General features: G+C 52.3%; 9 protein-coding genes across 9 annotated transcripts; 2 read left to right on the forward strand and 7 right to left on the reverse strand.

The window, feature by feature from the left end:
- Positions 1-988: 988 nt before the first annotated feature.
- Positions 989-1553, forward strand: AA0111_g4369 (hypothetical protein; the record flags this gene model as incomplete). Its single annotated transcript, XM_028650363.1, has 2 exons — positions 989-1196; positions 1252-1553. 2 exons carry the CDS (start codon positions 989-991, stop codon positions 1551-1553), a joined length of 510 nt encoding a protein of 169 aa, XP_028507824.1.
- Positions 1554-2168: 615 nt separating this feature from the next.
- AA0111_g4370 (putative E3 ubiquitin-protein ligase) lies at positions 2169-5000 on the reverse strand (the record flags this gene model as incomplete). Its single annotated transcript, XM_028650365.1, has 8 exons — positions 2169-2268; positions 2321-2716; positions 2764-2901; positions 2951-4457; positions 4506-4639; positions 4702-4807; positions 4864-4902; positions 4964-5000. 8 exons carry the CDS (start codon positions 4998-5000, stop codon positions 2169-2171), a joined length of 2457 nt encoding a protein of 818 aa, XP_028508051.1.
- A 1203-nt stretch (positions 5001-6203) lies between these two features.
- Positions 6204-8170, reverse strand: AA0111_g4371 (ABC1 family protein; the record flags this gene model as incomplete). Its single annotated transcript, XM_028650366.1, has 3 exons — positions 6204-6475; positions 6529-7718; positions 7785-8170. 3 exons carry the CDS (start codon positions 8168-8170, stop codon positions 6204-6206), a joined length of 1848 nt encoding a protein of 615 aa, XP_028508052.1.
- Positions 8171-8673: 503 nt separating this feature from the next.
- On the reverse strand, positions 8674-12247 carry AA0111_g4372 (Ankyrin repeat protein; the record flags this gene model as incomplete). Its single annotated transcript, XM_028650367.1, has 8 exons — positions 8674-8877; positions 8926-9092; positions 9145-11380; positions 11498-11545; positions 11595-11735; positions 11787-11837; positions 11888-12007; positions 12059-12247. The coding sequence occupies 8 exons, from the start codon at positions 12245-12247 to the stop codon at positions 8674-8676; spliced, it is 3156 nt and encodes a 1051-aa protein (XP_028508053.1).
- Positions 12248-13050: 803 nt separating this feature from the next.
- On the forward strand, positions 13051-13191 carry AA0111_g4373 (hypothetical protein; the record flags this gene model as incomplete). The annotated part of the gene is made up of 1 exon (XM_028650368.1): positions 13051-13191. The coding sequence occupies one exon, from the start codon at positions 13051-13053 to the stop codon at positions 13189-13191; it is 141 nt and encodes a 46-aa protein (XP_028508054.1).
- A 505-nt stretch (positions 13192-13696) lies between these two features.
- On the reverse strand, positions 13697-17258 carry AA0111_g4374 (Exportin-1; the record flags this gene model as incomplete). Its single annotated transcript, XM_028650369.1, has 7 exons — positions 13697-13934; positions 13983-14536; positions 14619-16795; positions 16842-16913; positions 16968-17040; positions 17095-17124; positions 17193-17258. The coding sequence occupies 7 exons, from the start codon at positions 17256-17258 to the stop codon at positions 13697-13699; spliced, it is 3210 nt and encodes a 1069-aa protein (XP_028508055.1).
- Positions 17259-18231: 973 nt separating this feature from the next.
- AA0111_g4375 (hypothetical protein) lies at positions 18232-18910 on the reverse strand (the record flags this gene model as incomplete). The annotated part of the gene is made up of 3 exons (XM_028650370.1): positions 18232-18306; positions 18395-18559; positions 18659-18910. 3 exons carry the CDS (start codon positions 18908-18910, stop codon positions 18232-18234), a joined length of 492 nt encoding a protein of 163 aa, XP_028508056.1.
- A 705-nt stretch (positions 18911-19615) lies between these two features.
- AA0111_g4376 (hypothetical protein) lies at positions 19616-20269 on the reverse strand (the record flags this gene model as incomplete). Its single annotated transcript, XM_028650371.1, has 3 exons — positions 19616-19822; positions 19929-20003; positions 20162-20269. 3 exons carry the CDS (start codon positions 20267-20269, stop codon positions 19616-19618), a joined length of 390 nt encoding a protein of 129 aa, XP_028508057.1.
- A 465-nt stretch (positions 20270-20734) lies between these two features.
- Positions 20735-22942, reverse strand: AA0111_g4377 (hypothetical protein; the record flags this gene model as incomplete). Its single annotated transcript, XM_028650372.1, has 2 exons — positions 20735-21946; positions 21995-22942. The coding sequence occupies 2 exons, from the start codon at positions 22940-22942 to the stop codon at positions 20735-20737; spliced, it is 2160 nt and encodes a 719-aa protein (XP_028508058.1).
- Between the last annotated feature and the right edge of the window lie 1720 nt (positions 22943-24662).

Below are 24662 nucleotides of genomic sequence, written 5' to 3' on the forward strand. Positions count from 1 at the left end.
GAGTTGTAACGACAACCGCGAACGTCTCGGCAGAAGCCGAGCTATATCACTACATATGTAGCAGGGTCAGGAGATGTGGGGATACGATATATACGTTGCCCTGTTAAGATCTCGCAAAGTTCCGAAGAGTTGCATAGCTGCAGAAAGAGGAAGGGGCGCAGTGCCGCCGTATTATAGCCTTCCTTGGCGTCTTTCCCCTTTGCAACGGCGCGTGGTCCCGTCGCGCCTCAAGTGCTTCGCGAAGTGACCAGCACCCTGGCGTACATCATGCACTCCCACCAATTAGCATCCTGACTCGGGCTGTTTCTACAAGCGAAATGCGCATTGCAAGCCATGACTTCTCGGCGAGCCCTTGCCGTTGTGTGAACCGTGATTGTCGACCTTCCCCCCCCCCCTTCACGCCTGCACCACCGAACCATCTGCCCACAGCAGCTTGCAAGCACCACTGCCAGCTCAGCTGAGTCCCACCTACCCAGCGGCAAACAAACTATAGTGGATCGGAGGAGGCGGGAATACGACTCCTGGTGCATCGAAATCACTAATTTTAGGAGGAGACACGCTAGACCAGCTCTTGTCCGCGATTATCTTCCGAGGCTGGCATGCACTAGGCTCCGTCCTGCTTAGTTCGACTCAAGAGACGGATGGGCGCAGGGAAGCACTGACACTGCTTCTTCTTGACTCTGCAGTCTTCCGGGGAAAGGAGGCTTAAAGGTTATTAGTTTTAGTTTTGTGTTTGACAAGATGGGATTAGGGATGGGGTTTCCCAAGCCACCTGCGAAGTTTAAATCTACCCTAGACTCCCTCTCGTGTCTCCTCTTCTTCTCTTCCCTACGTTCCTCGTATCTCCCGTCATCTATCCTACCTTTCTCGGTCGCTATACGAACAACAGTACCCATCATTCGCTTTGGGTAGCTTCTTTATACCTTAATACTTTGTAATACAACGTCGTAAAACTACACCACTTTACCATCCGAACATTCGTATCAAGATGCGTTTCATCACCGCCATCGCCGTCGCCATCTCAGCCTCTGCTAGCTTCGTCGCTGCCCAGGACAAGTGCGATGCCCAAAATATTGTAGACACTTGCGTCGAAGGTTACCAATCCCGCATCGACGCCTGCAACGAGAACCCCAACGACTTCATCTGTCTCTGCGACGTCTACAGAGATGTTCTCGTCTGCTACAACAACTGCCCTGGTAAGTGTTCCATGCATACAAACAAGATGAGTACAAGTTAACAAAACATCTGTAGACTCCCTTGAGAAGCCTCCTGTCCAGAACACCGTAACATCTTACTGCGGTGCCGCCGAGCCCCTCCGCGCCGCTGCTTCCTCGTCCATGGCCTCTGTTGCCAGCGTCGCTGCTACACAGTCTCGTGCCGTTGCCAGTGCTACGAGCGCCATGACCAGTGCTACTGGTACCGGCTCCGAGTCTGAGGCTAGCTCAACTCCCACCAGCTTCGCTGGTGCGGGTAGCAGCTTCGCTGGTGCGGGTAGCAGCTTCGGTGTACCTGCTGGTGCCGCCATTGTTGCCATGTTTGCTGGTCTGTTGTAGATGGGGTAGTACAATTGCTGGTGGTCGAGCGTGTAGTTGGATGAATAGGATAATATTTAATCGGTGATACCATGGCTTTCCTGGGTTGACTGACATGCCTGCCTTTTGCAACTAGTTATGTGTGTTGCCAATACTTGTGAATGCCGCCGTTCCTACAACAAGAATGTAAACATTAATAAGCAAAACAGTTCCACGTCTGCAAAGGCGCACACACGGCAGCCATGACATGCTCAGAGGCAACACAATTGGCCATGTCACGTAGACTCCGTCCAGGTCTCATCATCCTTCATTGTTACAGCGCTCATATAAGAAAGGCGCTATACTACTTCCATTCCGATCAACCCCCAAAACGCCGCTGAGTACGTGCACATGTGCACAAGCAATGCAATATACCCCACGCAATACACTGAAGATGAGCCAGGTCAGGCACAAGTCCAGAAAGTCAAGTGTCATATACGATCCCAAGGAGCGCGTTCTCGCCATATACTAATGCTCCACCTTCCCTTCGCAGATTTTGTACAATGACATCAACGCCATGTAGTAGTAGTAGTCTTCCGCACTTCCTTGGCCACAGCTGTGGTCCACACGCATGGCTCCTACCGGATGGCGAGAGGCTTATTCTTGTCCGAAACCAACTGTCTCTTCAACGGCAATGGTGAGTTTCTGGTTGAGTGCTTCGAATGTCTTGTAAGGTGGTAAATCGAGACGATTGAAACTGCACATCTTGTTAGCAGCTGGCCCATACGCTGGATGTTTGGGTCTCATACCATGTGTGTGATTTCGGCAATTGATTGGGCTCACCAGCCTTTTCAATTGTGAATCTTCTTGGTCCATCACTACCCTGCAAATCCTTGAATCCGTTGACAGGAATACGTGATGTTCCGGTAGCGAATTGTAGGAGACGCGACTTTTGCTCGGCGTCCCAGCTGCGAATGCATTTCCAGAAGTTCTGAATCACCTCATCGTTCTCGGTGTAGCCACGGTAATCCGTGTGCTTCTTCCAGTCGTCAACGTCGATATCTGCAATACCACCGATGAGCAACTCGAGCTCACGTTCGTCAAAAACGTTTACGAGATCCGCAGGAATTAGTTCATGGAAACCAGTGATGAAAGCCTGGAATTGCTCTTCGACACGTTTCTGAATACGCCATTCGGTAATGAGTCTGATCAGTTAGCATAGTTGGGACAGACTAAGACTAGATTCACGTACTCAACGTATTCGTGCTTGTTCTCGTTGGTAACTTCGATATTGTCACCTCCAGGCTTCAACTCAATGCTGACGGTTTCACCGAAGCGCTCGTCATCAGTAGCAAAGGTCAACTCTAGAGCATCCGTGATATCATTGTTCCTGCGTTTGTTAGCTTGTATGCGCCCGAAAAAATGAAGTTTGAACCTACAGCATCCATTCCAGGTTACGATGGAAATCAGCATCTACACCTTCCATGTCTTGGAGAGCAACCTTCTTCCTCAGGATCATCTTGTAAAACGCTCCGATAAAGAAGGCATCCAAGAAACGGCGATGGAAAATGGCCAGACCAACAACGCGTCCAATGAACTTGAAGTAGTTCAAATGTTCGGGGTTAATGCCGGAGTGAGGGTTAATCTGAAGAGTGTAGTTGTCGTGCGCAGAATATTCGAACAAGCAGTAGAAGGGGTTGAACATCTCGTGAGATAGCAGGAAGAAGAATTCTCGGGAGAGACCTCCATAATCCAGACCGTCTTCACCATCGAATTTGATCATTAGTCGCTTCTTGAGATCAGCAGCGCTTTGGCGCATGATCTCGTGGTATGAATCCTCGAAGATGTGCGTTCGTCGCACCTTGACATGGCATTGACCACTAACAATGCGCAGTGCAGGTTGTGATCTGAAGTAGATCAACTTGCGACGGAAGTCGCGCTTGTACTGAGGTACGTTCTGGTCCAACGAGGACGGTAATCGCGGGTCGTCCCAGGTAGTTGTCTTCGTATTGTGATCCACAAAGTATACTCTGGCTGTGTTGGTAAGGCGCATTTCCCACCCTGATGGCAATGGCCCGAGTTGGGAGACGGGCTGCTGCTGAATGGTGCTTCCGTTGGCGGCCTGACCACCATACATGCGGATGTATTGCTGTCGGCGAGGGTCTACCCATGTTGTCGTTCGCGTGTTGTGATCAACAAAGTATGGTCGACCTTCGGGTGTATGCCGCTGTTCCCAACCAGACGGGAGCTCTCCTGTTCCAGCAGTAGTCGCTCCTGTTGCCATCATGCTTGCAGCATTGGCCGAACCAGCAGGCGGTGATGGCTGACGATCGGTGAGAGTGGGCGAGTTGGCTCCGGTCCTATCTTCAGGCAGCATGCGGTTCTGATGTCGCATGCGCTCCTGCTGAGTCTGCGCAGCTACATCTCGGCGCTGATCAGCCTCGTTGAATCCTGCGCCCGGCCTGATCCAAGTGGTTTGTCTAGTGTTGTGGTCGACGTAGTAGGTTCGGCCCAGATGATCCTCGCGACGCTCCCAGCCATTTGGCAATCTTCCTTGAGCATCCTCGAAAGCGCTGTATGCACCGCCGCTGTTGCGAGCTGGAGTCGCTCCATTTGGCGCGGGGCCTGGGCCAGCGGGCGGGCCAGTTGGTGGGCCAGCTGGAGGGGCTTGACTGAGACGCTGGGCAGCTGGTTGGCCGGCGACTGAGGGTCGTTGCTGACCGGGGTATACGTCGGGAGGATGAAGGTTCGTCGTCGACTGTTGTGGAGTTGAAACAGCACCAGGGACAGCACCGTTGACGGACGGGTGCGGGGATGCGGTCGGTCGGGTGGCGTTCTGAGCTCCCTGGGTAATGGGCGCGGTGAGGTTAGTGGAGAGGTTGAGGATGAGCTTGCCATGGACGACCATGTTGTCGTTTGACTTTTTGAGGTCGCGCGTGAGCATCTCTGAGGGGCTGTTAGCAGATGATGTAGACTGGCATGCATCAGGCCTACCATCCCCGCCGGCATCGAGGTCTATCACCGACCCTATGCGGACATTGATGACGCCCAGGAAGCCCTGGTCCTTCTTCTTGAACTTCTTCTGGTCAAAGATCTGAACCGCCAGAACGCTCTCCTCGTTCACTTTCCTGTGTCGAGTGTTAGCGTCATGATGCGAAGGCATGCGAGGCCAAGGCCCAGGGCAGCGTACATGTCGAAGCTCTCGTTCCAGTAGGGGTTCAGCGTCTTCTTGATGACGCTGGTGGTGCGCGTCTGCTCGCCATTGATTGTGGCTACAGCGAAAGGGTCCGGAAATCCTGCAGCACATGCATGAGCGACATGACGACGCCGGGCTGGGTCAGGGCATACGTACGGAACACATCGCGCTTGTAGAGCCCATCGGCGGCGATGACTGCGGCGTGTTAGTTTGGTCGTGGGGCTCGCAGGACTCGGTGGCGGCGGTTGAGACATACTGGTGATGCGCAGGTTGGGCTGGCCAGCGCCGTCCATGATGCGCGGTTATGCAGCGCGACAAGCGGTCGCGGGTGTGGGATGGAGCGGGGACGGGCGACAGAGGTAGAGGGGCGGCTCTCAGAGCTCGCGGTGGTTAGGGGCCTCTTCTCTGGTGCTGGGTTTGGTTGGTGATGTATGGCGTCTCTGGGTTGGCTACGGCGGAGCGACGAGGGTACAGTACAGGTACTGGAGGAGGCTGTGCGAAAGGCGACCGTGCGCAGTCTACTACAAAGGCAAATGCGGCGGGCTTTCACGGCGCTGCCCGACGAGTCTCCGGCCTACGATGGTAATCGCTTATACAATCCTTTGCAATCGCTGACACCCCAAGTCACCCACAAAGTCTTTCCACTCCAGCCCTGGCGGCTAGGGCGTTGAGCGCTGCGGCGTAAACGATGCGATTCCGGGAGGATGCCTTCTGCTACCTTGGCGCTTGCCCCGCAGGTTGTGTCGGGGGCGATGCGAACTGCTACTGCTACTGACTGGCGCCTGACCAGAGTCTCGATATATGTGGCCGTCGAGGGCAACCTTGAAATGCTTTGGAGAGGAGCAACAAGATACCTGGTGCAGTCTACTTCCGATGGGCGTACCCGTGCATGTCAAGATTGCCTTTGCTCTCGCGACGCATGGCATCGATGATGTCAAACCGCTCTACCTCCCTGTCACCGCCCACTAGCATGTCCAAGAACCAAAATAACAACATATCTCTCGACCACATCTCTGCTGCTGCTTCGTATGCTGCTTGGACCGTCTCTGATGCCATCTGCCTCTTCTTGGTGCCTCTCACTACATGTTTCCATCTTCTGGGCGCCAAAGAGCGCCCAGAAGCTGCTGTCCATCAGACGACCACGCCTCAAACACATTGCAAACCATCTGTCAAACCCCAAGACGAATGGCAGTCTTGGACCCGAGCCACATGCAAGGCCGCACATTCTTGGGTAAACGGCACCGCCACACGTACATTCTGTAGGAACCAACACGTCTAGGCCCGACTACGTTCCGCCCGTTCCGTCTTGCCGTATCCATCTTCAGCCAGGGTGGGGTTCACTGCGACATATACACGCGTGCACCTCAAGATGAGTATCAGGTTTCGATATCATAACTCTAACTGCGCCCGTGACTTTCCAGCTATGTCACCAGCTTCTAATGCAAATCATGTCAAGTCTAATGTTGATAGTCGCCAAACTCCACGCTCGTCATACCCTACTCCCTAAAGCTATCCCCAATCTCAATCTTCCTCATACCCAATAGCGCTCTTAGCTTCAGGTACGTCTCGTACCCACTCAACTGCATCTCAACTCTCATGTGCCTTGTCCACGCACCCAGCCAACTCAGAAAGTTACTGGGCCAAAGTATACTACCGTTGAGGTTGTCTAAACTCTCTTCGTACACCGTGCGACTGGCATACCGAGCGAGGATAAGAAAAGTGCGCATAGGACCTTGGCGAGTATGCAGACCTTCATCCAAGGACCGCGCTACAAGAAAGGTCAATATAGATGCTCAGGTGATGGGAGGGACCAAGACTTACTCAAATCATTAGTTTTCAAAATCAACAAAATCACTCTCGGAACCTGTCCAAGCAGCTCGATCAAACTCTCCAACAACCCCTCTCCCAACGCATCTCCAATAACTTTCTTCTCTTCACTCGTCCTGCTCGTCATTACACCACCAGTGCCACTCTCCTTCTTTGCCAACACGGTATAATCTCTGCCTGTAATGGCCGAAGCAAAGAGAGGGAAGTGCTCTTCCTTGATCCCTGCCACCTGGTAAGCGTATTTGCGCATACCAGCTTCGTCGGCGTCCAATACGGCTAGCCAGAGTTTTGCGTAGTTGCGTCGCAAGGGCATAGGGATATCACGATAGAGGCCGTGATCGTATAGCACCACGTCAAAGTTGGTCTTGCCTGAACGAGTCGGGTTGTGCCGTATAGCAATGTTTCCACCATGCGGATCGCAATGGAGTGGCGCATCTCTGCCAAAGATCATCTCGTTGAATATCCTAGCCAGTGCTGCCGATACTTCGTCTCTGTCAATGCCATGTTCATCCAAACTCTTGAGGTCGTCCGTTCGAAACCCTGATACGTATTCCATGACGAGTAACCGGCGCTTTGCCCAAAGGACTTTGGGTATGACGACGGGTACATCGCGGACGTGAGAGAAGTATTCTCGCGCACGCATGGCATTCTTGCCTTCGAGGGCGAAATCGAGTTCTTGTGGCAAGGAAAGCTGCATTTCGTCGGATAACCAGGTCAGATCGTATTCGGGGAACCAGCGCTTGAGCGTCGTAAACGAAAAGCTTGTCAAAGCCAAATCAAGTTTGGCCCACTCGTCCAGGGCCGGATGTTGCACTTTGACGGCGACTTTCTGACCCGTCTCACGAACCGTTGCACGATGTACCTGGGCGAGGGAGGCTGCGCCTATGGGCTGTTCCTCAAATTCCGAGAAGAAGTCGGAGAGCTCAAGGCCCGTGTCTCGTCGGCACATGTCTTGTATGGATTCGAAGGAGGATACGGGACATTTGTCTTGCAGTGGTATGAAGGTATCGCACCATTCGTTCGGCAGCAGGTAGTTCATGCTGCTCAGATGTTGTCCCAGCTTGATGAAGATGGAGCCGTTCTTCTCGAGTGTGTGTAGGGTACGCTTGGCGCATCGTAGGTGGCAAGCTTTGAGTTGCTCGTTGTAGTCTGGTTCGTCGTCACGCTTGAGTACGTCGCGGTAACTGCACAAAGGTGTATATTAGCCATGGATTGTTTGGTTGTGCTGGACTATGCACGCATGCACATACTCTCTGATGTTGAGCACCAGCGTTGCAACCACTCTGTAGCTTCGCTGCGCTGCCACGTAAGCATGCTTCGCGTCGTCATTGACTGTAACGACTGCTGCGCCAATTGCAATTCCACCTCCAGCTATCAGCAGCCTCGTCCTCCTCTTGCTGCTCTTGGAACTCCTCCCTGCAGCTTTGGGTGTGGCATTGGCCGCCTCATTTGCTTGGCTTGCAAATGTCCTCGACGACCCTATTCTGCTTGCGAAGGCATTGTGCCCCGCCGAGGTGCTTCGTTGTTGCCACAAGCCATATGGCTGCGGTGTCGTCTGTCGCTGCGATCGTATACAAGCTCGGCAGATCCACGTCCTTCGGAGGAGCGGAGAAGAAAGGGCGCTCAGGGTCGACATTATGTTTATACCATGGCCGGCAGAGTCCAATCACTGCAGAGTCTATGGGCCTGAGAGAGGAAGATGCGAAAGCGAGCGACAAGCGGCAACAGACCGCTTCTAGCCACAAATGTCGTCGTTCGACATTTTTCGATGAAGGCGCAGCGCGAATCGGATCCCGGACACCACACCCCTGTCGGTTTGCGGCGAGCATCGACACTGCCGAATTGGCACCACATGCCCATGCACATTACCCAAATCCCATGTTTACGGATGCAAATGTTCCTACTCATGTATTGAATTTGACCAACATTCCAGACGCGTATAAGACGAATCAATCATCTAAAGTCAGGGAAAGCTGCATGCAATAAGAGACTCCGTCTAGCAGCTATCAGTCTGTAGCAAAAGGCACCTGTCCGCCTCTCTTCCAGTGGTATAATCATTCCTCCGCAGGATATTCAGTCTAATACGCAACGCCATAACCGCATTACTGCCTGATCTCGCACCTATGCATAACGTGTATTCTACATATCGACAGTCTCGTTGAAACAAAGTACACCATTGCCCTTCAGGTATCCATCGACTCCGTCTGGTGTGTTTTGTCGGCGGGGATTTGCAACGTGGAGGTTTGCAGGCTGGGCGGGTTCATCTTCTGGAGAGTCGGTAATGTCTGTGACGAGGACAAGGCCGGCCGTCTTGATCGATTCAATGAGAGCGGGAGCGAGCGACTAGGATCTGTTAGAGAGAAGGTGTATGGTAATTTGTAGGATACTCACCAATAGACGCGAGCTACATATCAGGCCCATGAAGTTGTTGTCCCTAGCAATCTGTACAGCTTCCTTGACAGACGTCGTTGTGCGACCGCTGCTTTGAATGATGTGTGTATTTCCAGAGGGCGACTGAGGGCTATCCGCACCGAGCTCGTTGCAGAGCAGAACTGGGTCTGTTTCAGAGTTAGCATCTTTTGCGTATCCTCCCATAAGTGTCATGCTCACAATTCGGCTGCTTCCAGTTTATGACCGTGCATATGTCCTGGTTGAAAGAGCTGAATAACACACTCCTCAGAGTACCATCTATCTCACCAGCACCTTGTTCCCTCAGTTTGCGTGCATGTTCAAAAACTACCGACAGGATCTTATCTGCGAAGGCATTCATGTCATGTGTGGGGCCAAGCTTCAGACGTTCCTCTTCAAGCCGGGACGGGAAGAGAACATGCAGCTCGACATGGATGTGAGCCGGCAGTGCTGATAAGGCATCCTTCAACGTAATGAACGACGAAGCCATGATTTGGTAAATGTTCGGTATGTTTATCGAGCCAGTGTTGTTAAGTTCCGCAGCAAGCTGATTCGCAGCCGCGGTCGTGTCCTGAACACCGATTGCTGCGAATTGCGCATACGTAAGTATGTTGACTGGCACTTCCAATCCGTGGTGGTTGACCTTCCATCTCGGATACAGCACTGGTATACCATCGGCAGTCAGCTGGACGAACAGACGCACATATTCGCCAGATAGGCTGGAGCCGGTAATGAGTGTATGGGGCTGTGAGTCGAGCTGACTAGTGGCCTTCCAGTAGGTCGCAAAGTGGGTGATCTCGAGCGGAATGCCGTGGAAAGGCTTCACTACTTGAAAGTCGAAAGTAACTCTGCCGATCGCCCGCAGTCTTGGGTCAAACAACTCGAGGTGCCATCGTCCAGAGCTCTTCGAGCGCTCTGTAAATACTTTTGAAGAGGCGACGCTGCGAGCGATGACCTTGGATCCTATTGTGGGGTATACGTCGAAGTCGATGGAGAAAGTATCTAGGTTCTCGATCTGGAAAGAGATAACCTTGAACTCGTCTTGTATGGGTAGCAGAATGTTGCGTGGTATGAGATCGGAGCTTTTTGAGGAGATTGTAAGCCTTGCCGCGGGATATTTCGATTCGTCGTAGAAGCGAATCGCCTCTTTGCCCACCTTTTCGAAGCTGATCACTACGAATGTCTTTGTATCGAGGAAGTTATGTCCATATCTTCGGAATGGTATAATTGGCGGCGGCAGAATGAACTCGGGTATGCCATCGGGGTCGCCTTCGATGTCCATAGCTGTAGGCATCGAGCTAGACAGCTGAGACGTCATTTGAGGCGAGACCTGTTTCTGTGATATCAATCCGACTCCACGCCCAACAGAAGCAAGTAGTTTCATACACTCTAGATGCCCTTCCCATGTAGCGTAGTACATGGCCGAAAGACCTTTCTCATCCACAATGTCTACATCGACCTGACATTGGAGCAGCGTCTTGAGACACTCCACATGACCCTCGCTCGCAGCGTGGAACAGCGGCGTCCATTGGTAAAGCTTGTCTGGTTGGTCGAGGTCCGCGCCGTACTTTTGCAACATCAACAGTGCTTCAGGTGTCTTTCCCGATCGTGCCACCAGGTGTTGTGGAAACAGTCCTTCCGCATCGGAAAGCATCTCAGCAGACCTCTGTAGAAGAAGCTCAAGGATCTCCAATGATGCGTACTGACACGCAAGATTGAGCGGCACATGCTCTCCAGGCCCTAGACGCGTCAGGTCGGCGCCCCTCGAAAGGAGTATCTCCACACAAGCGAGCTTCGAATGCACGATTGCATGGATCAAGGGTGTAAAGCTATCCTGATCACGGAAGTTCACCGTTTCTGGGGCAGCGTTGATGAGTTCCTGTACTAGCTCGACATGTCCATGCATACAGGCGTAATGCAATGGTATCCTGCCGTACACGTCGGTTGCATGTACATCCACGTTACTCGATAGGCCAAGCTTAAGCACTTCGATTCTTCCACTGATAGCGGACTTGTGAAGACAATTTCGCTCGTTGATTTCGTCCTCTTGTTCGAGATTTACGAGGTTCGAATCGAGTAGAATTCTCAGTGCAGATTCTGGCGCTTCTGCAACGGTGCTGAGGAACGCCCTAGAGATGTGCTCGCGTGCATCGGGAAGGGTCGAAAGGCGGGCTAAACACTCCTCGATCTTGCCTTCGTTCGCGGTGTTGATAGCTTGCACAAATTGGTTGTCAAGCTCGAGCTTCGCTTCGAATGCAGGTTCGGAGACGCGCGGCTCGGCTGCAGGATGGGGTGCCTGTACCCCTTCGCCTTCAGCCCATCCCGAAAAATCAAGGAGTGCCTGGGTTGCTTGGTCGGACAATGTGCTGATGACTTCTCGGTTGAAGCATGGCTGGACTTCGACGGCGCGCGAAAGGTATAGTTGCTTTTCCCTTGACTGGCACTAAGTCAGCCAGTGTCGATAGATACGTAGGTAATGACAACGAACTTTGGACGTTTTGTCCCACTAGACGCTATTAGCAGGCGGATGGCAGCAAAGAGGGATGCGTCAAACCTTCTTGAGGATTTTTGAGAAGGCTGTTTCGTTCACTTCCACAAATTGCTGAGTCGGGTTAGTATCGGAAGCCCCCAAGTGCATACGGACCAATCACCTCAAGCTTGTTGAGATCCATGCTAAACTGCTTTAGTCCTTCTTCGAGGGCAACATATCGCGAAGATGTCTTGGAGACAGATTGCGGGTGTTGTTGCATGACTCTCTTCTTGTCCAGTAGCGTGGTCAAGCGCAGACGCAACTGCAACTATAGTGAGCACTCATCCTCCGACGCACGAGTGCTAGAACATACCTCTGCCTCTTTCTGCAGGTAGAACGTGTTGACCTTTTCGAGCTCACGTTCCTGTTTATCAAGTAAGAATCTATGTACTTGTCGCGAGCACAAAGACGTACGACTCGGAAGAAAAAGGTGGCCTTGTTGGCTTGTAAGGACGACTGCGGATCCAGGGATTCATGGTGAAAGCCCTCACTCTGTGGCGGTATCACTGGAGTAGCGCTGAGTTTCTTGATGAGCTACAAATTATACGATTAGTGAAGCCCCTACGATACGGAAGGCATATGGACCTTCTTGAGCGCTTTGTAGTCGACAAAGCTGGCGGCATATTCTGGAATTTCCAGTTGCCTTTTTTGGATGTGCTTCCCGAACTTCCTGGAAAAGCGTGCTGAGTCAGTAGTGTCTTCTTTGGATGCAAGACTGGTCGACGAGGCTGTCTTTCTCAAAACCACCAAGGGGCGGGGTTGAAGGGTCTCCATATGAGGGGGAGACGTACATGATGCTAGCAGTAAGAAGAAATTCAAGAGTGCTCTTCTCGAGGCCTTGACGGCAATGCGCATACGATGCACAAGCGATGGATCCTGTTCCGGGTTTGATGTGCAGATCCAACCATACAGGACCCGCGATGACAGAGGTGTGGCCGTCAGCCGCCGCCTATTCGGCAGTGGAGACGAGGGAAAAGATCAAGATGTGCTGAGGCTTGCTGGTGACAGCCCAAAGAATGGCCGTGCGTAGTTGGTAGGGAAGTCGAGAAGTGAAGTCACTCACGATGCAGCTGGCGGTACCCTGCAGTTGGACCGATCAATCCATAGATTCGCTTGGACCTGGTCAGACAGCGTGTTAGCAGGTATTTGGTAGATGCCGAATGAGGGGCCAGGCTGGAAGGCGCCACCGACGACTCATTGTACGAGGGCCACGAGATTGTGCATACGCTGGCAGAAGAGCAGAGTGCCCATGTCGTTCAGACGACTGGTAAGGCGCGGGCGAATCAGGGTGCGTATAGCCGCCACGAGGTTCAGCAACTGCTCACGGACTGATATCGTTAGGTCGCTGGCATGGGGCAGGGGAGGTGTCGCATGCGGTTATTCTGCCGAATATTAGTTCCGTAGGAGGTGCTAGGGCGTTGGAAAGGCTGGAATCGCCCAATCGACGCTTTCGACGTTGTAGTGCCAGGGCCGTCGGGTTACGTAAGGGCGCCTGCTAGCTCAGTCAGGTAGCTCAACCGCATCCAAAGCATCTCCCCGACGCTTGATCGCGACAGCCGATGCTCACGCTGCCCATCATGTTCGCGCGCACTGCTACAGCCATCATCGAGGCTCAGCGGCATGTGGGTCTCATATACGGGAAGGCATGGCTCTCAAAGGCAGAGCCATACATGCCGGCAGGCCTCGTCATGCTGCATGATGCTACTGACTTCATCTGACTCGACTAACATCCAGTTGCAAAGTGGGACGGCCCGCGAGGGAGGGTTAAACACACATGCGCAATAGCCGCAAGGTAGCATCCAAGGCAATGCAAGTAGAAGGTAATCGCGTACATGAGCTTTATTCTCCGCCCTCGTCACGAGGTTGCCTCGACCCCTACAACGCTCCTATCAATGTTAGTCTGCAAGCCAAACCAGGCTACCTCCATACCAGCTATATATCCATGCGTCAAATGAAGAAGTAAAAGGTCTATAGGGTATTAGACCAGAACGAAACCATTTTCCTTCCCTCAAACTTTGCCGACACAATTAGCTCTATACTCCCCATCCAACGCAGCGTCGCGACCGTTTCTTCAGTCACCACAACCCTTGGCACTCACAAGCCATACATGTCCCATCCATCGAGACCTTCATCGGAGCGCTTACTACCTGCAGACTCGTGGGGAGCGCGTTCGCTATCGTACGGCGTGCGCGTAGCCACATTTGCATCCAACTCAACGTCAAGTCACAACTCATCGTCATCCATCTCCGAAGGCTTCAACAGACCACCGACCTTCATGGCTCGCTCACGCTCTTGATCCTTCGCCGTCTTCGCAGCCTGCTCACGCTCCTCGAGGAACAACTCAGCGTTATCCCCAGAGAACTCCTTCAAGGAAATCAAGAAGTCGCGCAGAATGACCTTGAAGCGGTTGAGGTCGGAGTTAGTCGCGAAAAGTCCGTCAATGAACGATGCGATTTGGGCACTTTGAACAGTCAGTAGGCGTTCATACAAGCGAGAAGGGACAGCTTACGTCTGGAGGTTGGGGAAGGCAGTCGCTAACAGGTTGCCGACAAAGTTTCGCAGGAACTCTCGGTTCGGTGTGCCTGCTGGCGCCATGTCTGGTGACGTGTAGATGGGACCTTGCAGCTTGTCTGAGTCGACGAGCCAGAACATCTTGGCCAGCAGCATCGACTGCGACTTGAAACCAGCCTTGTGATCGCTGTCGGTAACCACGAAGAAGACGTCCTGAAGGATAGTCGTGAAGAATGTCTGGAAGAAGGTGTTGCAAGTTTGCTGGTCTGTTTCGGCCATGTTGGAAACCAGCTCGAAGCACATGGAAAGGCCGGCACTCTCAACCTCACGGTTGTCGTGCTTGCTTGCCCACATGCATGAGTCAATGACGAACTTGAACGATCGTGCATCGAGGCGCAGCAGAGCGGGGAAGCAGCGAAGGTTGATGGTGCGCAAAAGCTTGAAGAACTCGACACGGTGTTCTGGGTATTCCGAGAAGTCCTTGTTGATCATGTCCAGAGTGCATTCGAAAACGCTATCCATGATGTTGATGATTTGATCCTCCATCATGCTCTGTGAAGAAAGTTAGCATATAATCTAAGAGTGACTGAGCGAGTCCAACCATGTGCTTGCTCAGATTGGGTCTCCAACGTACATGTAGCTTGTTGATAATCGTCGTCATGACGTTCAACACTTCTGCCTCACGAGCATCGGGAACATTGTTCTTGTAGTCGATCAAAACAGCTTCGAGCAGCTTCGGTACAATGTTGTTGTGGATCATCTCCAGGTCATCGGCCTTCTCAACGTAAGTGTTGATGAGTTTTAGGATCTCCTTCTTGATTGTACGAAGTCCGCGGACCTTGGGCATCTTTGTCGCAATATTACCCTCTCGTTGGACAGCTTCGTCGATAAGCTGTGAGCTCGCGCGGTACATTGTCAACATGTCGAAATATATCCGGCCGATCTGTGGGTAAAAGTAGGATCCAATTGAGCCGCATGCTGCGACGTTCGTCTTCATAATATTACCGACAATCTTGATGACTTCTGAGTCCTGGAGACACGCAGGGTTTTGATTAGCTTGAGCGATAATGTTGTCCCAGGCAGAGTTTGGCAAAGCCATCAAGTCGGCAATCAAACGCTCCTGCATGCTCTTCTGTCCTTGCGCGCTGATCATGTAACCGCAGGCCTCGTAAAAAGTGTGGACTTGTTGAGGCGAGAGATCAGCAGTAATTTTCCTCAGGTTACGAACGATCTCGTCAATGAATGGCTCGGTTTCCCCAGGCTGAAGAGCAACAAAGTGTCGTCGGCACTTGTTTGCAATCTTGATGAACGTATCGCAAGCCATGTCCTGCACACCCTCGTGGGTCTCGTGCATGAACTCGAATAGCTTGTTGACAACAGTCTTGAGGAACTTCCAGTGTGCCTTAAGGAATCGAGGATATTGACCGACAATATACATGATGTTACTGGCCACGACAGCTTTGTTGTCCTTTCCTCGCTTCATTTCGGTCAATCCAAGCAAGTCCTTGATTACAGTGACCAGGAAGCGCTTCTCTGTCTCCTCGTTCATGGCGCCAGAGATGGAACCGATAGCCCAACAGAGGGTATTGCAGTTGGCCCATGACCACTCTGAACCATCGACCTGGCGAGCCAGCTTCTCCGACATGATTTGCTCGGTGTCATTAACATCCAAGTGAGTAAGGAAGACGAGGCATTCTCGAGTAGACTTGTACAGTTGAATTGTGTCACTCTCCTTCACGAATTCACGGACGATCTCGCCCTCGTCGTTCTCGACGATGAGAACTTCCTCGGGCCTGACCATCTTCTCAATCATGACTGTTCGGAGGTTTGAAAGAATTTCGGTGTACTTGTTCTTTCGCAGAGGATAGTTGGCCAGCTCGCGAGCTCCATTGCCAGGGATACCCATGTTCAGAAGAGGGTTCATGTCGGTTATTGGGAGCGCCTGCATCTCGTCGTATAGCTCTGAGACGAGCTTGGTCCAGTATTCCAGGCAGATTTTGAAGACTTCACGATCGTCGATTTGGCTTATGCGAATAAGGTAGAAGTGGCCATGCGTAAGGAAGTCCCTGTTCATAAGGTTCTCGATGACGTTCAGATGCATGGTGAAGAAGTTTGTCAGGAAGAGCGCGAGATTCAGGACGAACTCCTGGTCCCGGCCATTGCTAGAAGAATATGTACTCTTCAAGTCCAGTGAGAGGGGGATGATCTTGGAGATGGCAGTTAGTGTCTCGGTGAACATCTGGACGAGCTTGTCGTCGTATGCGGGTTCGGTGTGCAGGCCAGCGATCTCGGTCAAGCATTTGAGGGTAATGTTTCGGAAGTCAGGAACTTCGAGGAATCGACTCCGCAAAGTTTCAATAAGGCTCTGGCCACTCGGTGGTGTCTCGAAGATGTACCCCAGAGGGATCCAGTTCAGGAAGCGCAGCAAGGTTTCGAGAGTCGCCTTGATGAGAGCAGCCTCGGTGGCTGTGCGCAGAACCTCTGAGCAGAGCTGGTAGATGGCTGTGAACTCGTCACACATGCTTTGCTTGAGTTCCTTTCGCTTGGCCGAAGTCATCTGCTCCTCTGAGTAGTCGAAGACCTCCTCGGACAGGAGTCGCAGGATGACCATGTTGTTCTCGCATATCCCCAAACTGCTATGGCACGATGATATAATCTCGTTGATGAAAGTTGGCCAGTTGTGGGGCCACTCCTGCTTCAGGACGGAGACGAGGACGAGGTTGAGCTTGTTTAGAAGGGTACGCTCGGTGCGGCGGCTTTCGTCGTTGTTGGATAGCTGGATGATGAAGTTCACGATGAAGTTTCGGATACCTGACTCGGTCAGCAGCACTCAGACGACAACTGCGATGTGGCATACCTTGACACTGGTCGCGAGGCAGTACCTTCCACCTCGTCATGATAACATTGTCGAGAACCTGTAGTCCGAGATCTGCCGATAATTAGCACGATGACCACCAGCCTTATACCACGTCGCTAAGCTCACACTTGGTCTGCGGGTATTGCGCATCGGATAGGATCTTGTCGACTAGGAGCCATGCGTCGGGGTTCTCTTTGAACTACGCAAATGTTAGCGGGATGCGTGTGTAAACAGTGTCAGCGAAGATGCCTACCTGGTTCAGCGTAGCCTGAGCTTGCTTTTGCTGCAGAAGATGGAGTGTCAGCCATGTCCTCATCACATTCCCCATTCAGACTCCGCATGGAAACCTACTGTGTCGCCGCGACCCTCGTAGAAGGCGCGCACTGTGGCGTCGAGCTCTTCGATTGACAGAGACATGGCGGGCTGCAGCGCGGCGGGAAAAGCTCCCAATCAGCCTTGAAGTATATTCTATTTCCCCAAGAAGCTCAAGCGTCGGCTCAGCTTCTTAAGCAGTCGGCGTGTTGGCGCGTTGGGCGTGGGCGTGGGCGGAGGGCGAGCGCGCAAAGGTCCGTTGCCTTGCAGAAGTTGTGTACAGACAAAGGTGGGGCACTTGTGCGGCGGAGAGTGTGTGCGGGCACGCTCGTCAAACTCTTGCGGAGGTTGTTTGTATCTGAGGATCGCTAGGCCGTGATCAAGACTGTCTTTCTAGCTGCTCGCAGTGGTGGATGTTTCAAGAGGCACGGGTTTCGCGGTGAAGTCGCGTTTGTCAACTGGAACCAGTCTACCCGTGCCGAGAGACAAGCACTAGCGCTAACTGCTCCACCTTGGATCGACTGCTACCCTGCATCTTCCTTCATATCATCAACTCCGCTTAGAAGCCCAAGCATCTGCTTTGCTAGGTTTCCGATAGGTGACATACCCATGTGCTGTTGGCGGGTATACAAGAATGCTTCACCCTGCACACGTGTGCGCTACCATGACGAGGTCATCAGAAGAACAAAGCAGCTTAAGGCTTCCTCATTTATAACTGATGATGGCTTGAAAAGAGATACAGAGGCGTTCTACATCCTGTTATATTCTCGGCTTACCTATAACCTGCTACTCACGGTGCTATCGGGACAGGAAACGTCGTTGTAGGCGTTCTTAGAAGATTGTATGGTGTTAGGTATCCGGCCAGTATTGCGCACGTTTGGAACCAGCAGCAACAGACGTATCTTGATATGTGCGTTTCACCACAACATCTGGATTCAAAGGTTCTGCGCTGCGTAGATCATGCGGGAAAGACACAATGTAGGAGACATTATTTTTCTATAACGATTTCGTTTAGTATCTAAGGTTGGCTGACGATGGTCCATGAACACGCAACCTCTTTCCGTACCGTCAATAAATCTTATGCCTTGACCCTGCCATCCTTGACCATCTCCCGAATCGCGTCGATGCTGCTCTCAACTGCTTTCTTCGCCATCTATCATCTCATTAGTATCCAACTCAAAACCTGCGTTGTTCGCATCCGCCATTCCAGTAAGACAATGACAGTGAGCGGGAGTACTTACGCCCTTGAGTCGTTGCCTCTCCTTGTCAGCTTCTGGAGTCCCCTCTTGCAAACTTGGCATGATCCACTCGAAAGCATAAGTCATGTTCAAGTCCTCGGTCTCACCAGATGGACCATCGGAGATGATGTTGCGGACATGACTTCCGTCTTCTTGCTCGAAATCGACCTGTGTACATATAGTCAGCATATTTCCTACATCAAATTGAGGAGTTGCAAATGTTTCATCGTGCTTTAGATATCGACCTTGGGGGCGAGTTCCACTCACCCAACTCGGCCAGTAGCTTCTAACGACTTCCTTGGCCTGATCCTTGGGGCCCGTTCCCTTCTTGAATTTGACGTCCCTAGTTACCACTCCATCTTTCTCTTCAAGTACCTCGCAGCTCTCAATCACAGGCACGAATTCTTGGGCAAAACGTATCTTGCGCTGCAGGCCAGCCCAGATTTGTGCTTCGTTGAGCACCGGTGTCGCACCGGCGGGGTTGATGCGGGAGGTGTATGCAATGTTGATGTTCACCATGTTTACGAGTATGCTTCAAGAAGCGGTTTGTTCGTGTTGTAGGATGGTTTGAGTGATAGATGCTGAGATGCGGAAGCTGCTGCCTGTTGTACTGCAGGCGTGGGGTAAGATGGCAGTCTGATGTCAGTATTGTTTGATGAGAAGGGATGGCTTGATGGTGGTGCAATGTTTGTGTTCTGAATGCTGGAAATCACTCTATATACTCTCTCTTGCCTTGTATCATGTACGTAGTGGAGCAACTGGCGTGCCGAACAGATTCCAAGGCTTGGGTAAGCAACGACGTTCGGCTCCCCCCCAAGGCCGAGCTATGAAGAGCCGCTTATGCAAGGTACTCTTGAGAAGAGCGCGAAGAGCCGAATATTCTGCTAGTTTGCTGTGAAATCATTTAGCTAACTTGACATGTTCTGTAATGTTTTTACATAGTGGACAATTCCCATCAGGCTTAGTCAGTTCCGGTGAGACTTCGGGATTGTTGCTCACCACGACCAATGCGTGTTGCGTGCATCACTGAATTTGACAACGAAAAAAGCTAGAACAGTTCAAAGTTTTCAAGTCCATCAAACGTGGCGGGGCATGATCTGTCATTGAGGTATCATTTCACCAGCCTTTCGCTCTAGATATCCGTAGTAGCTACTCAGCACAACCCGCCGGAACGCCATGCTTTTGATATGCACATCACCCTTTCCCCTTATCCTTGCAAGTACTCTAAGCATCCTCAACGATCTGGGTGTGCAGACCCTTGGGGTCCTTGACGTTGACGGCCTGGACGTAGGAGTAGAGCTTCTCCTTGGCACCCTCCTCGTCGTTACGCTTACGGGAGATGCGGACACGGAGGCGGAAAGGAACGCCCTTGATACCGGACTCCCAGACCTTCTTGTTAAGCTGGGGGTCTAGACGGACATCGTTGGTGCCCTACAGTGAAAGAGTTAGCCTTGAGCTCATACGATCGATGACGCTGTGGCAGCATTCGCATATAGCGCACTGGCCAAAGAGTCATTGAACCTTGGATGCCACATACCATAGCCTGCTTAGCGAAAGCGCGGATCTCCTTGACAGCCCTGGGGGCCCTCTTCTTGAAGCTGACACCGTGAACCTATACCCGATGTATTAGCCTTATGTTCTCTTCAGTCTTCCGCCCGATGCCTGCATCGCCAAGAATAGATGCTCAAGCCAGTGTGATCGGCCTGGTCGAACATCCACCCAAGGTTCTGCGAGACCATCTGTGGACTTCACAAAACTGAATCAACATACGCGCTTGTGGAGGTGGATGGTGTATTCGCGGGCGACGACATCGGCGATGGCGCTGCGGCCGGTCTTTCCAGCAGACTTCTTGCCGGCGGACTTGGTGGTAGGGGCCATTTCTGAAGAGAGAATATATGTTAGCAAATGCCTATTACAGCACCAAACAGCTGGAAGAAGGTATTGTGAGGGTCGCGCATAGCAACTACATTCAAAACAAGACAGAGAGCGCAATACATACTGACAGAGGTTCTCGCTGCGGGGGTTAGTCGAAGATGAGGATGCGAGTTTGAGGCTTGGAGTTCGAAAAATCGCGATGGTCGAAAATCCAATGCGCCTCGTGTGGCCGCTTGCTTAGCGCTGGGCACGGGCCACTACTCCACGTGAGAATGCTCCAAGCGCTTTCAACGTTCCATCGTTAAGCAAGAACATGAGCTTAGGCTGAATCGTGATGCGTTTGTATTTGGGTATCCATAACTTTCTACATAGGCTTTTCGTATGTTTCTAGGTCGCTATTCAAAACAATGCCCAAGCGGTACTCATAACACATCCTCCTTGGCCTTCCCAGAACGCCTCAGTAACGCCTTACACATGCCCTGGCAAATCAAATTCCTTGCCGCGCTTTTTAACGTTGACTTCGACACACTCGTCTTCATCGTCTTCATCATCGTGGTGTTCGCTTTCATCACTGCTACTGTCGTCATCGTCTTCTTCATCTTCGTCTTCGTCGCCTGCAACGAAGCGATTCAGTCGTCCACCATCTTCGCCCCAAAATTGCAACCCTTCGGGATCACGATCTTCTGAGAGATCCAATGTTGGAATCTCTTCGAACAAAGCCGGGTTCAGGTCGTTCCTGAAGCGGACGAGAGACTGCGTGAAGCGTTCCAAAACGTATTGTGGTAGTGATGGTTCCTTGACCGTTGTGCCATCTGTAGCCGGACGCTCAGTACGGTCGTCGCTACCGAGATCGATGAATGGTACATCTTCTGCTCGGACATCCCCCGTTGGATTAAGATAGGCATCGAATGATCGACGCACACGTTCAAGCATCTGCTGTGCAGCATCAGGCATTTGAGGCATCTGAGGCATTTGTGGAAATTGCGGTATCTGTGGAAAATTCGGCAGCGGTGGAAACTGCGGTAAAGATGGGAACTGTGGCATCTGAGGCATCTGTGGCATGCGTGGTCTGCCTGGAAACTGTGGCATCTGGAAAGGGAAAGAGGGCAGCTGACCTGGTAGCCATGTTTCTTCTGGCTCATCTGGTTGAAAGTAGTATCGAGGTGAACGTAACGGTGCTTGGGAGGAGGGCGAACTAACGCTCGCGGGTGATCTCGAGCCTGAGTCAAGATCGGCATCCAGTATCGCGTTGGCAGCCTCTTCACTCTCTGGTCCATTCAAAATACGAAGTTCGTTCGTATTATATGAATCGCATGTACCGCATTGGTTTCCGAGCCAGTGGTATTTGACGGAAGACTTGGCTGAGCAATCGTTGCACTGAACGACTGCTCGGGTATTTGCAAATTGTTCTGGCATCGGCTGACCCTCGATTGCTTGAGTCAACTTCTGCCACTGCAGATCCATACACACAGCGCTCTTCTTGCAAATTGGGCACTTGTACGCAGTCTGCATGTAAAGATTGTAGCATCCTTTGTGCAAGTAATGCCCGCAAGGCATGGAGACTACAGCGGTGGACGACGTGAAGAGATGATCGCCGCAAATCGGACAATCGCCCTCAGTAGCCCGCGGGAGGCATTTGTGCGAGGTTGCATGAGAGATGGATATGCAAACATTGCAGCTCTGCGCACGGTTAGTGCTGGCTAGATCATGGCGAGACTATGTCCATACCTTGCAGTGATAGAAATCCTTACCCAGGCCTTCTCCTCGTCGGCAGATGCCACAGTCTGGGCAGTGGTAGATCTTCTTCTTGCTATTGTTGTCCCAGAGCTTGCAAATGTCACAGTAGTAACATGCGGCCTCAGTCTCACAGTTCTTGCAGACATCGGCTGCTGGCTGAGGGGTGCCGCACGCCATGCACAGCATGTTCTGTGTCATCTTCCTGTTCAGGTTGTGGTCTTCAGCGGCATCGTGGCAGTGCCGACACGTGTACCAGCGGCGACATTCAAAGCATTGTACTTTGACATTGCGCTTGTAGTGCTGGCAACCAAGAACGAGTTCTCCTTCGGCAGTGTCGTCATCGTCGTCTTCGCCGTGCTCTGCACCGGCGTGGTCGTGATGGGGTCGATATGTCGGGTTCGCGTCGCCCTCTCGAAGATTGTACGAGATGTCGGGGGTGACGTCGGTTGTAGACGAAGACGAGTACGGCGACGAGGCATGGATGTCGGAGAAGAGGGACTGTCCGGAGGTTGGGGTAAAAGGGCGGTCGTGTGATACGAAGCTCGCTGGCGACGTGGGTCGCATGTGGTTGTACTTCTCCGTCATCAGGTTGTGTATCATGTGGGCACGCTCCTGATCGGATATGCTCAGGGCCCTGATTTCATGGATGCGCATGCGGAGATGGGCCATGCCATCGTCTGCGGGGAGCAACTCTGACATGGCGCTCACATTCTGGCTACGAGTGCTGGCCGGCTGTTGGAGCGACGTGGGCGACGGCGCAGTCGAGCGTGACAAGTCTACATCGAGGTGACGGAACTGATCTGCGAGGGTGCGGGATGGATTCGCGGACATTTCGACTGGGGTGTCTATTGGCAGATCGTCATGGCTCTGCTCCTCGTCAACAACAGCAGCACTGCGAGGCCGCTGCGAGAAGGACGAGTAACGTCGGACTCGATCCATCAGGGCGGTGGGCCGGGCCCCAGTTGCGTCGGTAATGTTTCTATCATGTGCGCTCGCCGGGTCCGCGTCCGTTTCGTGAGCCGGCCGTGGGACAGGTGCAGATGCAGAGTCGTGATTATCACATGCTAGAGACCGGGCTCCGTCATGATTCCCTTCGCCAACACCTGAGAACCGCCGTGCATGGCGCACAACGGGGTCAATAATAAACGACGAGAAGAGACTCATTGGGTCATCGTGTACACTCTAGGGACAAGTGGGAGGGGGGATGCTTCGTTTCAGGTCGCCCAGAGCCTCTCCTCCGGCGCTGCTCGCACTGTGCTCTTCTTGACCACGTTTCTGTGGCTCAGTTGCTCACATGCTCTCAAAACGCCACAGTCGCCACGAGGGAATCTTGGAAATCCTGCTGCCTTTCTTTCCTCGGGCGTCCCTCACTCCGGTCCGAATACGTTCTTTGTCTCTTTCGTCTTGTCTTGCCATCCTCAACACGACCCATCCCGCACCCGCAAGCATTTCCGGAACGGGCACACGACACACGGCCAGCTTGGTCGCTTTCGCAACCAGTGCATCGCAATGTGGAAACACCTCATCGGCAGACCCACGCCGTCTGCCTTTGCCGTCCCCGATGCCTGGTACTGGTCCCCTCTAGGCCCGATACCTACACGCTATCGTCAGTCCACCCGGAAGAGCAGGAAAGCACATGTGCAACGGTACCTGTCTCGATACAGGCATAACAGCTGTCACGCCATGCGCAAACCGTAGCGGTTTGACCTCATGCACATTCCCATTTAATGTTTGCTTTGTTTTGATTTGTGCGAGGTAACCGCAACGGTACGGCATTCCGCCGGTGTTTCTGTTCTCTACGCCGCGGGCTTTCCTTACCTTGGGCTTCGCAAGCGTTGGCGTCTGTTTAGGCCACCAACTCACCAAAGTTGCAGTGTATCATCAAGTCGAGTACATGTCTCCCGATTGAGAAAGTATTGGACGCAGCTGTTGATTACGGCAGATTTTCATGGAAATTACAGACGATGGTTTTGACGTTCCAGTGCCTTTTGAGCCACGGATGGCGACCGCCACAGTGGCAATCCGCATCCTTCGACACTTGGGTAGCTCCACCGACACCTATACCCTCATTGTACTACACGTCTTTTGTCGTGGCGACTTCCTGTCAGGGCAGTTTGAATGAAAAACTGTGGATTGCGGCGGACTTTTCGCGGTCGCTAAAAGGACCGATGCGATCCATCCTTCTCTACAATCCGCGGAACCACGATACAAGAACATCGCTTGTCTACTGTATAACTGACTCGACTACAAGTGGGTATGAACTGCGTGGATGCCAACACGCCGCAAAGGGTAAGTTCTCAGAGAAGATGTTGATTCCAGCAGAAAAACCCCGGTATGAAGACGAGCCATTGCAGCCTCGATTTCAACAATTCCACGGTACGACAGCGGCATGACGCATATCGCTGCCATGTCGCCGACTTGTCTCCCATGGGACGATCCCACGATACTACTACATCAAGTAGATTCCATGATATCCGTCGAATGCAGTAGCTATGTTATGGGTGGACGAGTAGACGGTGTGAGATGTTGACATGTCTCGTTGTCGACGCTAGACATCCACACCAGCCAAGCTCCCGCAACGATACCCTGGATCGGCATGCCAGCCCCTGATATACCCACAACAAGTAGTTTTACAATTTCTGTCGAAGTCAGAACGCGA

Source organism: Alternaria arborescens, assembly GCF_004154835.1.
Source record: "Alternaria arborescens strain FERA 675 chromosome Unknown contig_8, whole genome shotgun sequence".
NCBI classification, from domain to species: Eukaryota; Fungi; Ascomycota; class Dothideomycetes; order Pleosporales; family Pleosporaceae; genus Alternaria; species Alternaria arborescens.